At 41.1% G+C, this 15,046-nt stretch overlaps 1 protein-coding gene across 2 annotated transcripts in view; it reads right to left on the bottom strand.

Moving 5' to 3' along the window:
• Positions 1-3,601, bottom strand: part of LOC119909565 — a 57,666-nt gene extending 54,065 nt beyond the window's left edge. For both annotated transcript variants that reach the window (XR_005445479.1, XM_038727819.1), the window contains exon 1: positions 1,956-3,601. Coding sequence is in view for 1 of the 2 variants with exons in the window: in XM_038727819.1 (XP_038583747.1) it covers positions 1,956-2,681 (726 nt within the window). In the remaining variant the exon portion in view is untranslated. The remainder of the gene's footprint in view (positions 1-1,955) is intronic.
• Positions 3,602-15,046: the final 11,445 nt, after the last annotated feature.

Below are 15,046 nucleotides of genomic sequence, written 5' to 3'. Positions count from 1 at the left end.
TTCGAAATAGGGCAGTATTAATGTGTTCTTAAAGGTTTCTGTAACACTTTAAAGTTATAGTAAGATGCATTGTAAGGCATCACAGTATCTATTCCAAGAATGTGTTTCCTATTATGATGTCCTAATCACACCAGATGTCTGACATGCCATATGTTAGCATTAGAAATAGCACAGAAATATTTATACTTAACCTTCAGATTAGACCACATATGTGTCCTTCTCCACTTCAAACACCTGGAGATACAACAGCATGTGCAGTATAGCAGAAGTCCTCACTCCTACCATTGGCTTCCAAAACAACCTGCATTTCCTTATCTGATATAGGTATTGGAACGATAAAAGTAAAATGCAACAAAGCGCGATAGAAACAGGCTTAGCGAATAAAGCATGAAGCATGCAATTTTATATATTGAAAAATAGTGGCTGCCAAAAACATCAGATATATGTGGAGAGATGAAGAGACTGTAACATTCTTCAAATTATTACATTAAACAGACAGAAATGCCATATTTCCATCAAGCTTCCGGTGAAGACAAGCTCTGAAGTATATGTCTGATGTCACAATTACATTTTCTGCTGAAAGTATATGCTTCTCTCCACCCGTTGCACCTGATAATATTACGATTCCTGCAGTTAAATTACATTCCTGTTGAAATCTCATTGTTATGAAATGGTATTTCATTGCTTGTCTGAACAACAAATATGTTCATGTTAGTGCACATCCAATACTGCTCTTTTGTCTGTGCACCAGTAAGCTCACACAGTCGTGCTACTTTTCCAATTAAAGACAGTCCTGCAGGGCCAGTTTAACATCATTGCACCCTACAGACATACAGTGGCCTTAATTGATATGTCTGCCAAAGACGTATAAACTGGGATTTCTCCAGCACTATATAACTAAATAGTTGTACCTTAATAGGTTGTAAATTAATTAGTAAGAGGCTAAATTTAACCTCAAATGTTGGTCATCAGTTAATGCTAGCTCTGGATTTATTTACTCCTGCATTATGTAAGTTTGGCCAGGTTTACTAATTGATCATTTATAAAAGGTGCAGTAGTATAGGAGCAGACAAATTAAATTAAATAAAGACATTAGTAAAGCCATTACTAAAACATAATTTTAAAGCCTTTTTTAAATTCATTCATTCATTTATTCTGTGCTTTAAAGCAGGGAGATAACATCAAGTTAATGAGCACATTTTACAGTTAATTTATATTTGCCTTTGACTTTTTTCAGTTTTTAAACGTACTTATTAGCACATAGATATATGTTTCTTGCATAATTCTGCAAAAATAGTAAATAAACTATTTTATTTAGTGTTAATATAGGTAATAAAAGAAATTGTGTAAAGATCATATCACAGTTTGTTCCTGAGTCTTTCTCTTCAACCACAGTAGCCATGTTTCCATCTAAGTGTCATGCAAATTTTAAGCGGACTTTTTAAATGTCGCAAACAAGAAAAAGTAAATGCAAAATAGGTGCGTTTCCATCAGCGGATTTGGAGCTAATTAACCAGGCTACGGCAAGCATAGTTACGTCAGTAGTTGACGTTACACATTTCTGTAATAAACAAGACGTATGGATTCAAAACCAGAAACAAAACCAGTCACATGGAACTGAGGGCCATTGATCTTAGACAAACGGAGAGGTCCTCTGAAATGTGTTTCAAGCTAGCAAGTTGCTAGTAGCCATCTCTTTGTACGTTATGGGAATGTCCGGCAAAACACCGACAGCTGATCATGTTTGCTACATCACAACTTCTTTCGGCAAAAGTGTTTCCATCTCCCATTTAGCACATTTACTCTTTTTCGAGAAAGGCAAAAATCACCTCAAGTGAGTGTAAAAACATTTCTGCAAAATTAAGGATTGTTTTCTGAATTTTGCCGTTTCCCTCAACCTTTTCTTATGCGATACTGAAAAATGCACATACATAACGTGATTAGAAACGGCCTACCTGTACTTGCCAGTCTACCAACACAAGCCTCAGGCCACATCTTTTCCTGCTCAGCTGCGGCAATCTCCTGCTCCTGCTCAGCTGCGGCAATCTCCTGCTCCTGCTCAGCTGCGGCAATCTCCTGCTCCTGCTGAGCTGCAGCAATCTCTTGTTCCTGCTGAGCTGCAGCAATCTCCTGTTCCTGCTCGGCTGCGGCAATCTCCTGTTCCTGCTCAGCTGCGGCAATCTCTTGTTCCTGCTCAGCTGCGGCAATCTCTTGTTCCTGCTCAGCTGCGGCAATCTCTTGTTCCTGCTGAGCTGCAGCAATCTCCTGTTCCTGCTCAGCTGCGGCAATCTCTTGTTCCTGCTGAGCTGCAGCAATCTCTTGTTCCTGCTGAGCTGCAGCAATCTCTTGTTCCTGCTGAGCTGCGGCAATCTCCTGTTCCTGCTCAGCTGCAGCAATCTCTTGTTCCTGCTGAGCTGCAGCAATCTCCTGTTCCTGCTCAGCTGCGGCAATCTCTTGTTCCTGCTAAACTGCGGCAATCTCTTGTTCCTGCTCAGCTGCTGCAATTTCCTGTTCCTGCTCAGCTGCGGCAATCTCTTGTTCCTGCTGAGCTGCAGCAATCTCCTGTTTCCTTGGCTCCACCAGCTCACCTGGCTGTTCCCTAGTTGTCGTGGTTTGGAGTTCTGTTTTTCCGCTGCTGGTCTTCTTCTCTGTACTCCAGCTGCTGGTTTCAGATTCAGCATTTTAGCTTCATCACTGGCCTCTTGAGTGGTGCCGCCTTTGCCGCTGGCCTCCAGAGGGTTTCCACCTTCACCGGCAACCTCCAGAGGCTTTCCGCCTTAGTCACCGGCCTCCTGGTTGCCCTCCAGACCTGCTCCAACCAGCTGTCCTATGTAAATGCACCTTGACAGATCAAAGTGAAGAAAAGTACATATGTTTCAGTATGTGTTGTACTTTTAGGAAGTAATGGTCCGATTCTTTACTGTAAATACTACGACAAAAAAGGCTTTTTGTTGCACATCAAACAAACAATTATTATTGAAGTATTCACGTCCCCTTCTACCTTTCGATTTTGTTACATCATAGTTTGCATAAAGTACTTGGATGAGAAAGCAGCTATTGTCTACAGCAAAGAGAACATGTCCCAGAGGCTGCTTGAACATAAATAATGCATTTTGTTTATGCTAACAACGTTCTCCATAGGGTATCTGGCAGTAAGGTCCTACAGTGACAGCACAGCATGAAACAGATGTGACAGACCGGTCAGCTTCTCTCTGGTTCTCAGCCATTTTGTAAGACACTGTAATCATCACGGGGTGCTACTCAGAACAAAGAAATCGTCCCAATTGTTTGAGTCCTTTCTCACTCCTGCTGCTATCTAACCCATGCTGCTGCCTCTGCTGTGACAGGGAGTATGTTTGAAACCTGTCTGTCATGATAGATTGGCAGGATGTGTGTGTGTGTGGGAGGGGAGATGGTGGGGGGGAGTGGGGGGTGGGGTGGAAAGCTACATTACCTGGGCAGGTTGATTGGCAGGCTAGTGTCTCAAAGGACTGCTGCAGAATTGTCACTCCAGTTGATGCGTTGGCTGTATAGTTGATTGGACGGGAATTAGCTACTTACGCCACAAATTTTGTAATCATACTGCTAGATGCTGTAACGGTTAGCCGCTGGCATGGAATAAATACTTGCAATTGTACCACATCGTATCCTTCAAAATATGCCAATTTGCAATCACTGAAATCAACTCTCAACAGTGCTGAGACATAACTAAGCAAATTCACTCAGGTAATGTAACTGAGTACAGTTTGTAGGTATTTGCTACGTTATACTTCACTGCACTCATTCTCGGAGGGAAATATAGCACTTTGTACAGCTGTAGTCACTGGTGACTTTTTCATTACGATTTTACACAGAATACATCTGATGCATTTTTAAAATTATGCTTTACGGAATAAACCCAGCAGTATCAAAATTAGTTCAGATTAGCTACACCTTTAACTACAAATTAACGTATATTTCATAATACATAAGTAATAACAATCAGATAATTCAATAGAGGCAGTAGTTCTGCCTAATGAGCGCTTCTACTTTTGATACTCTAAGTACATTTTTAATTCTAATTCTTCTGTTGTTTTTCCTTCAATAAAATTTTGACTGTGAGGCTTGTAATGGAATATTTCTAGTGGAAGATCCACATACTCGCTCCACTACTGAATCTCATGCACATTATCTTAAAAATAACACAACATACATCATTTTGATTATTCTTCAAATGTCAGTTATGTGTCTGTCTATAAACAGCAATTCAATGACGCCAGTGTGAAGGGTTGATCCGCTTTTTCTAGGCAAGTTATATAAAGAGGGCATTTTCTGCAATTCCACAAGGTAGAAGTATAATTACTATATCAGGGTTTGTGCTTCCAAGTTGGTCCTCAGAACTGAAGGCACTGAGTGAAGGCTAGTGTTCTGAAAGCAAGCCATAAATGTGTCGTTCCAGTGGGTGCTGAGGCTTGTCGCAGTTATTCACTCAGAATAGCAGGCAGAGCCTATAGTGGTAGACATTCACAGGCAAGTATTTTAAAGTCCACCTCCACCACCCTCATTAGCCTATTTAAATTTCTGAGATTGCCTGCAGATGACTAGAGTCAAGGAGAATAAGTGGGTTAAGGTGCAGGATGTCCACCACAATCTAAATATTAACAATATAATTAATATAAATAAATAACACACACTATAAAATTAAATTTATGGTTATGATTCATTAATTAATTAATTCACTTGTTATAGCATCCTGCAAGAAGTTACACTGCAGGAATTAAACAATATATAGACATATGGTTAACTTAAAGTTATTAAGTTCACAAAAAGCCACCCCGTGATTTGCCAGTTAAATGTTTTTAATTTTAACTAGCAGCAGTAGGAAATGTTCAATGTGCACTGGCAGTAATTTAAAGGCCCTGGTAACCTATTTTCTCAATCAACGTCTTACCATTACAATAATTTTCTGTTTTGTCTGAGGTCTTCTCACTGGTTTGAAGTGGGCACCAATCAGAATTCAGCAACATTTGAATCAAACCCTGATGATAATTGTGGGTTCTCTGCTTATATTGTCATCACTGTCAATCAAACCTGATCAAACCACAACCACACAGTCCTAATGAAGCAGATTGGTTTTACATTGTTTAACTTTTAACAAATAACTGGATTTTTTTCAGAACTTTAATTTTGAGTGTTGGTTATCGAGTAGTACGTTTTTTATGTTGCAGCGAGATAGTTAAGACATGAAACCAAGTTTTCAGGGGCTTGAATACAGTTGTGATATAGCTGTAGGATGGCTGTAGGATGGTGACCAATAAACAGTGGGGCTGATATCAATTAGATAAACGCAAACAGTACTGTTAGATTACCTACATTCCTCACAATTTCTGTTAACTACTTATGCATTGGAAGGAAATTTGAATGGTGGACCTCGCCACTAACAGTGACTACCTTGATAAACAGGTAGTTACATGTAGATACATTTAATGGCTGTTGCTGAAAGAATGCAGACCATAAATGGTATCAAAAACAGAGTTTGATTTCATAAAAATCTCGTGAAAACATCAAGACATCACCTTATCATTCTGATCGTGTACAGTAGTAATCCAATGGTCTGATTGCAGGTTTAAGCAGGTAAGCAATACAGTTTTCATTTTGAAAATAATCCCCACAACCCGAGCTATCAGTGTGACAGTGTGGAGTACCTGCTCTCTGGTATCTGTCACTCCCTGCTGATTGGCAGGTAGCATTCTCGAGTTGAGCCATAAAACTGTCACCTCAGCAGGCGTCTGGGGGCCTGGCTGTGCTGATATGATTTATGTAGGCGCTGATTGTGTCAGTTGCTCTGCAAATTGATTGTGTCACTCCTTCCTGTAAACCAGTGCCCTGCAGAGGCTCTCTCCGAGGCAGGGCCAAAAACCTGGAGCAAGACCATTTTACAGAGGAAGCTGGGGTGAAAGGTTTTTTGCAAAACCTGTAAATTTTTAAAGAAGTGTCAAATACCCTGATAGCGCTTCTAAGTGCAAATTTGACTTTGAGGATGTAGGTCAGCAAATCCTTGAACACGGAGAAGTGTCTGTGTGCCTTGAAAGGTAAGTGAGAGGTAGTTCTTTTACCAAATACACAGTTGAGTCCCATTCATTTCTAAGGCACTCCGTTCGTGCATCAGGCTGCTGCAATCAAGAGGATAGAATTTCAATGAGTGCTCCTCTGGCCCTCATTTGGTTTTATAATTCACCCAGAGGACATCTGCAAACGGAAAAAGGAGAACGGTGTTAAAAGTACGCGTACAGGTTGATGAGGCTGAGTGCTGTGGCAGATCACAGACACAAACTGTGTTAAATTAAGAGGGGTGCTTAAAAGTGGTTTACCTGGATTTTACAGGTACCTTCAGGACAAATGCTTCAGCACATGTGTGGACTGGATGTCTTCTTCCTTAGTATTGAGGTGTCAAAGAACAACGTGTACGATACTAGCGACAAGGGATGTTGCAAGTCAATTGTGTTCTTGCCTTGAGGGAAATCTTAATGGCAATCCATGCAGCTGTGATGCTCACTCACACAGATAATTCACAAGGTGCTTTTAAAAGTAGTCTATTTTGACCCACACATTTGGGCTGCGGACAAATTCCATACTGGTATGACAGTGTTGACCTTTAAGGGAACTGAGACAGAGAAAGCTGCATCACACCTTCCAATTTTATATGGCCAAGTGAGAACCACCATAAACTTTCCTCTTCACATCAATTTTGCGACAAACAAAACTGGCCACAACCAACAGTGCCTGCAAACCACCACATTACATCACCAAGCTTCAAGCACTATTTTGCAATCTTCAAATAAGAAGGTCAAAATGCCAATATTTTGTCAGGGACTTGCTTTCTACAATGTCTGCATGTAGCAACATATGGATAAGAAAGGCTGGAGTTAATAAAAATGTTTATTGAAGTGATGTGCCATTAACTGTGGCCTCCTGCATGAAAGTCCAATACCCAACATTTACACGGCCTTACCTTCCGTCTTGCACCCCTACTGACTACACTACTTCTGGCACTGGGACTGAACATTGGCACTAAGTGTGGGTGTAAATGACTGTTCAACATTGGTAGAATTCATGGAGATACTGGTCTGATGTTGGAAAATTACACACCTAAAATTTCTCCTACTATTTTTTTTTTTTTCACACCTAAGCTCCCTCCTACTATTGCCACAGGATTAAGGACGTGCTGATTATTGTACAGCTACTGTGTCTTATAGCATCATGGGGAAATTTGCCACAGAAACAAGTCTTAACTAGTCTGGCCTCTCCTCAACAGCACTTGCTGCTCTATCACAGCATGAGAAACATCGATTTCTGGTTGGCATACAAAAACCAGACAAGGCAAGTCCATTTGCATTCAGAGCCAATTTGTTGGGCAACCCTAACAATGCATGCATAATGAATAACATTTTTGTCCAACTTTTTGGCTTCTTAAAATACACATTATCATATTACTGTTACTTTGCAAACTACTGTTATAATGTGGCATTATTTAAATGGGAATTAATTAAGGCCATTTACTCAGAGCACAATTATCCATGTTTGAGCAGCGGGAAATGCAATAAGTTGAGGGTTTGTTTCCAAAATAGAGTATGAGCCAGAGAAGTTAATGAGGGAGCTCCCTGTGCACAGCCATGGTATTCAAGATGGATGCCAGCCAGAGCAGGAATTGCTTATAAGGAGTGTTTTAAATCTACTTTTAGATTTAAAAGTAGCGAAATGGGGGGAAATGACAGGGGTTGCCTGTAGTGATAACCCACAGAGAATTATCACCCTTAGTAGGATGGAGTGTTTAAGCGTCTTTAAGCTCAGTGGTTTTACAGTCCGCAACTTGAATGTTTAAAGTTTCTTTGACAATGTTAGCAACTAGCCAGTGAAAACAGTGGAGCATTCAGCAGCAAACGTCACTGCGTCCTGAGTTGACCACTCTTTTGTGCAAAATGTCCCTTTAGCTACTAATATAATTGATGAATTTTAAAAAGTGAATACAGCAGCGTGTTGACAGATGCCTGCATTATGTGTTGTTCTTAGCAGATGTGTGTTTTAATGTCAGTTTGCAATCAAAGCAATTGGAAAATTTGAGGTTTGGATCACTGTGAATGACCTCCTTCTATATATGAATGAACATGTATTTGCAGTAACTCACACATACACAAACACACACTCAGAATGAAGTGTCCTGCAGAACAAATAATACCTCTGCATGTGACATCACACTCATAGTCATCACCAGGTCGAGAGCAGAGTTTGTCACTCGCAATTTGTGTCTCTCCGTAATGCCCTGGTGTCATAACAGCACATCCCACACTGCAGACAACGCATCACGGCCTGATCATCCACCCACATGCTGTCACGGACTGTGATTGTCTGGGCCCACTGTAGATGACTGTGCTGATTTGTCCTATCATTGTAATACATCTCCTTTAGGGATTGTCAGTTATGGCTTCGGACCGTTTGCATGAAATAACAAAATAGTAATAAAGAATTTTTAAAAGCAAAAAGTTATAAATATGACAAATTCCCACAGGCTGACATTTCAAATGTACTCATGTTTTAATACGGAAGTAATATTCTTGAGCTAAAGAAGATTAATGCTTCCAGCTGGCACGGCATTGCTATCTAGCTGAATTCATTGTAAGAGTTTTAAAACTGAAAAATGTTGCCTGCATCGTCCCTGTGTATGTATTGCTTAAAGGTATTAAAATTTAAGGGGGAATTGGCATGATCTGCCTCTGTCCAACAGTCTGAATCTCCATCTTTTTCTTCTGGATTTTCCCTCTTGCCATCTCCTTTCTAATCCTTTCCGTCTTTACCGACATGGGAAAACTGTAAAGCTCTTAAAATATATAGATTACGAGAGGGCGGAGCTTGTTGTCCATGGGTGAAAGAAAACTTGGCAGAAGTATCAGAGGAGTGGAAAGTTCAGCTTGAAAAAGGGAATCACTGGGACCTGAATTCATTTGGCCAATCAGACTGTTTGCGCAACATCAAAGACAGAGAATCAAAAGAAACAATCAAACACATGGATTCATTTAAAGCTGCAACAACACCGTCCCTTTAGTTCTGAAAAACTTGACAAAAACTGTAAAAAAAGTGCATCTGTGCTAATACAAGGACAGGAGATAAAATCAATTGGGCCCATGCAGGCAGTTTCTGGAACCTCAAAGGGCCTCAATCCCCAGCGGGCACCTTCTACAATTACCAAAACAGAAACATCCGTGATGTGACGTTCACCTCATCTCTAAGCTTGTGAGAAACTCAACGTCCAGACCTCAGATCTCATCAGAGGCAGCGTTGCCTGGTTACGTGCGGTAGGTCGCCGTGTTAAGCACGGATGGAAAGGGCAGCCACGGGGTCCTGCCAAGAATTTTATCAAATCACACAGCTGTGAGGCTGATGAGGATTGGAGGAAATGTGTGAGCGTGTGATACGCAGTATGTATGTGTTGAGTGTGAGCTGTGCTTGCCCGACTATCCATGCATTTGATGTTGTCTTTAAAGTCAATACCTACAGAGGTATTCGTGCTGTTGTCGCAAATATACTTCATCCTGGCCGAACATATTTTGGAATTAGCCGATGTTGCAGAGAGACAGCAGAAAGGGAGGAAAATAAGAGTGTTATTAAGGCAGCAGGCCCAGCACAGTGTGATTGTGTTGAGACTGTAAATCCCATCAGGTTTGGGGCTTTAGGATCCAGCACTCCTTCACTCTCTGATTGGAACAACCGAGTCCTCTGAGGTGTTCTGAGAGAGACAGTAAAACAGCGAGAGGGAAAGAGCAGACAGTGAGACTGCTCGAGACTGCAGCAGATGTGAGGACACAAACAAAATGGAGATGAGCCTTTCCCTTCAAATCAACACATAAACAGCAAAAGTAGGCTCTGGCACGTGTGACATAATCATACATCATGGCTACTGTAAGTATAATACTCTCAATATCACACGTCCATAACAGTCCATGTAATATGGGTTCCTGCTCCACAAGCTCTTTCAATTTTCAATAAAGTCTAAAATCTGAACCCTCGCATGAATATTAAATAATCCGGCTGTTTTAAGGTCTCCAACTCAGGAGTCCATCATAGCAGCAGGGGTCATATGAGCACTTGTGATCAGCGGGATATCAGATGAACAGCGTTGTGCCATTCAATCAAGCTATTACAAAGTTGCCAGTTGTCAGAAATAATGTAGATGGGTTTTTCTTTTCTGATAGAACTCAAGACTGATTCTGTAGAGTATTGTTAACTAAGAGCAAACATATTTCAAGCTGAGACAAAACCCAACACCATTTCCTGCTCTCCCAAGGCTCATTGTACAAGTTTGAAGAACAATAAATGCAATTTCCATCACTCATTCCAGTGGCACTGGTATTATACAGTAGTTCTGAATCGCAGTGGATGGCGTAGGTGAATTTATTTCTACCCTGTTTTCCTCCCTTTATAGTATCCACATGTCATACATCAGGGCATACAGTGCTTTGATTATACCCCACAGTAATTGTGTTTACGTGCTTTAATGCACTTTGTGATCCACAGCTAACTACTGAAAACAAAACCACAGCTGTAATTTTCAAAAGCTAAAATTATCATCTTTACAACATACACTTCATACAGTCATGTTTATCGATCACGTATGTTGGGTAATCAATGGTGAAAGAGCTTTTACTTACGCAGAAGCAGTACCTAAGAGTAAAAATACCCCTGCATTCAGAAAAGTACATAGGCATTGGCAGTGCAATGTGCTTAAAGCTGATGTAATCAATATTCTTATATTTACAATGGATAAAAGTATGCTGTAATGTGAAAAGTGTATCATATTTCAAACAGTATGTTTTGTATTTAAAATGGTGATCTGCAATTGCTAGTAGCCTAAATGTAACTCTCAAACAAGAAAAAGTACAATATTTCCCCCTGAAATGTAGTGGAGTATGAGTTTCAAGTAGCGTACAATGAAAATACTGAAGTACATTGACACTGTACAATACATGGAGGAGAAAGGAGAACATTACTAAAACACATATAGTAAAAGCTGCTCCATCACACTTTTTACAGATTAACCATGCAGCTGAACATGTAGTTACATTTTTGAGGAGGTGCATGTTAGCTACAGTGACACAGGATAGATGCATAATAAATCTTTGGTGTTCTCTTCTCCAGCTTCATTCATATTCACACTTGATGCTAAATGCATCACCTGTGATTTACAAAGATCCCCTTTTATTACATTGCTTTTTCACAACAATGCAGTAGATGCCAATGTAAGTGAGCAGATGTGCATAGCGACTGAATCACCACCTCGTGCATGTTTGACAGACATAACGCTGGTTGTAGAATGTGAGGAATGTGTGAAAGCATGAAGTGTGACATTGAAAAGGCATCAGAGATGATGTGACTTAGCAGGCAGCCTGGTGGTTGGTGGAATGCTTAGATAGTGTATTATTTTTTTTTTATTCTTCTATTTTTGTATTACCCCCTGCCTTTGTTCGGCCCTGCCGGGTGCCGCTCACCCGTCTGCCCGACAGTTTTTGCAATGAATGCACTCAGAGAATCCCCTCTTTGTGGAACATGATGGATGAGGACTGTGGAAAATGCTTTACATTCACCGCTAATGCTTTCCCCTTGACCCACTCTCACGACACAGTGTATGTCTATATTTTGCATTTTAATGGGGTTTGACCATTCTCCTTTTGGCAGCTGACAACTAAATGCACATTCTAACAAAGGAGAAGCTCTGCGTACATTTTCATAAACAACCATCTTTCTCCCGGGAGAGAACCCAGTCCCCCCCGTGGAGCACTATAGATCGACAAGCAATCAGCCGACTCTAAGAACTGCTTACTTAGCCCATCACTGTTACTGAACTGTGCTGCTGTTAATACAGCTGGAAGAGAATTGAAGAAAGAGTGCCTGTGGAAGTGCTTCAGTGTAGTTCTAGCCTCATTCTTCTCCTCCTGTGACATTTAGTCAGTCAAGGGAGACATTAGTGGAAGGAAATATATATTACAAACTTCCATCAGTCTTTGGAGAGTCATGAGTGTAATGTTGCTTCGGAAGAATGCATCAATCCACCCGTCCACATGCTATAAAAGCCAGTGTCCGATTCCTGTGATATTCTCCATGCACAGAGCTAGATGTAACTCTGTGATCCTAAATGAACATCTGTGTGTCTTTCCAGTGGAACAGGGAGGCACCAGGAGATGGGATGCAGAGTGAGCTGAGGCGTTAACATTTCACTGCAGACCCCTGAGTCATGTCTACTACGAGTTACATGAAATTGCCTCAAAGTTTTCTGTCAAAATGCGTGTTCTTTTCTGAGCACTGAATCCTTCTTTCACAGCTCACAGCAGCTACATAAGCATTAGGACTCGCTATTATGTGTTTTTCCTGTCTTTTGAATCGAAACTCTGAGTGATCCAGTCCAATGTGTACAACATTTTAGAGGAGGCAGGTGGCAATGTACCACAAGCTACATTAAATCAGGTTATAGTTAGCTGTTGTGTATGAGGGAGCGCAGTTTTTATGAAGCCTGTGTGTTGTTTTGTGCGTCATGACGGTAAGATGAAAGTGTGTTTTGCTGTAGCTTCCAGTGTCTTCAGAGAGCAGGCACAGACAGGGTGATTGCAATTTGCTTGCTCCTCAGTTGCTGAAATGGATGGATGGCATGTTTGGTTCCATTAAATTTTTACTGTGCAGTGAGAAAAGGAAAGCAACCTGGCTGCCGTGCACATTCCTCACCGCTGACTTTACAGGTCCGCTGGGAAGATGTGGTGAGGGGGTTTTCACAGAGGGCTGCAGCAATGACAAAGAGCTCAAGAATTCATTAGAGATCTAAGGAAAAGAGAGCTGTTAAAAAGAAACAAGCTGTCTGCTGCTACTGTCCTTGAGGCTCAGGAGAAAAAAAAAAACCTGCAGCAGATCAATCAGTTATTAATACAGTGATTTTAGTTCATGGATCCTCATTCTGTCTGGTCTGCGAGGTCGAATTAAGCGAGGAACTAATGAACACATCAGTAACACTTGGCTTGAGGTGATAAGGGATTATAACACATCATAAGCAGATGATAAGAACATAATGAGGGCATTAGCATCATTATTATTAGGACATTATATAATTTGCAAAATATGCCAAATCCCAAAGGATTTAGTGCTTTCTAGGGCAAAGGCATGACTAATAACATTTTCATGAGAGCCATTCCAGATTTTTAATGTTGTTTTTATAATAATTGTCACAATTTGTGATGCATGTAAATTTCTGTGACAGTCGATATGAATGTGCTTTTTTATACTGTAGCGTTTGTAATGCGGCTGGAATTTAAAACAACTGGAGGATAACTTCACTGATGCTCCTCTCTTATTTGACATGATTTCATTCTTTTCAAAACCCATTTGACTCGCACAACTGTCAAAAGGCCCTGTTTCTTTCAAGATTGCACCATTCGTGGCGTAATGGAAGTGAGAGATGTGAAGCTGAGTGAATCTGGCGAGTCAGGTAACGACTTTTAATAGCCTCATCTAATTGAAGACAATGTCTACTTTTATTCTCTACAAAAATCTACTAATAAAGAGCAATGAAAACTTTACAGCTCATTCCTGTAGGTGTAGTAAAAATGGGGATGTCACAGAAAATAATTAAACACAAAGTATGGAGGCTTTTCCCTACATGCACTCATAAAACTGGTTCTGTCGTCGCAGATGGTGCTTGAGTTAATTCACAAGACGTTCTCTGCGCATAATTGGGTCACCTAAGCAGTCGAACAGCGTCTTGAAACAGGCTTTATCAGACAAGCAGTCCCAGGGAGCTTGAAGTGCACAAACATTTTATTTGCCCATTAACAGGGAGGATGTTCAGACAAAACTTTCGCAAAACAACACTGTCCCTCTTGTCTAACGATGGTTAGCAGAGAGAGAGGAGGGGAGATCAGAGGCAGTGGGGAGTTTTAATTTGGGACGGCTAGTAAACACATAGCGCATTCGCTGTTGTTGACTTAATGTTGCAGCTGCTGTCACTGTCATCCACCAGATCAGGTTTTTTACTTTGCCTGGATCAACTGGAGGAGGAGGAGGATTGATGGAATGTGCTAATGAGCCAGCAGGAGTCTGAAATGTTTTATCACTTCAATCACAGCCCTCGCCATTATCGTCATCATCACCTCTGTTATCATCTGTATGAACATAGTCACTGTATGAATGATGATTATGACAAATGACGCGGCAAAGGATTTTGTGTGTTTCACTCTCATGAACTAGTCCAACTGAAATTATTGGCCCCATTTTCCTTATCAGATGAATGTAATCCTATGTGCATGCATGTGCGGCCATAAGATTTCTGCCGCTGAACTGAGGAGGATGGCTCCTGTGCATTTTCTGTTTTTTATTTAACCTTCATGTAATACCCCGCAGATGCTCGGTTCACCAGTTCACATTACAGTCTGCGCGAACCGAGCTACTTTTTCCTCTCCGTGGGTGCCGCAACAAGCTAATCTCCTTCCAGCAAAGTTGTCCTAGCAGCCCATTACAGTCAGCTCACAGCAAGCCGTGCCACGGGGCCCAATGACAACAGGGCCTGATAAGCTATGAACATTCCTCTGATCCTGGCAGCCTGATTGGCCCGTCTGGCCCATCAGACCCCTTCAGTGGATCAGTGCAGGTTGAGCACCCACAAGACAATCTCTCCCCTTCTTCTGTCGAGTTTTAAACTCACTTATATTTTTACTAACACGTGGGTCATGAGCGAATAAAATGTGTCTGTCTTTAAAGTGGGCAATATATGGCTGCAGATTGAAAAGAGAGATTGCCAGGCTTAGCATCTGTGACCCACCTCCTCCTCTTCTCTCTGCTGCTCCTCTTCTCTGTTTTGCAGCAATCCAATATTTCTGGCTCTCTGTATTTATCTGTGGCCCAAATATGCAGCTCGTGTCACGCAGGGCAGCAGGCATTTCAGCGACATCACAAAGATGGATTAAGTCATGCGTTAAATTGCCTCTTTGAAGGAAATGAATAAATAAATTTGAGAGACTAATTCCTTGACTGTGCA

This window comes from Micropterus salmoides, unplaced genomic scaffold (assembly GCF_014851395.1).
Source record: "Micropterus salmoides isolate LMB-PRFRI ecotype aquatic unplaced genomic scaffold, ASM1485139v1 Ms_hic_scaffold_18, whole genome shotgun sequence".
Lineage (NCBI taxonomy): Eukaryota > Metazoa > Chordata > Actinopteri > Centrarchiformes > Centrarchidae > Micropterus > Micropterus salmoides.
The sequence above is the reverse complement of the archived record's forward strand: the minus strand, read 5'-3'. Positions and strand labels throughout refer to the sequence as shown.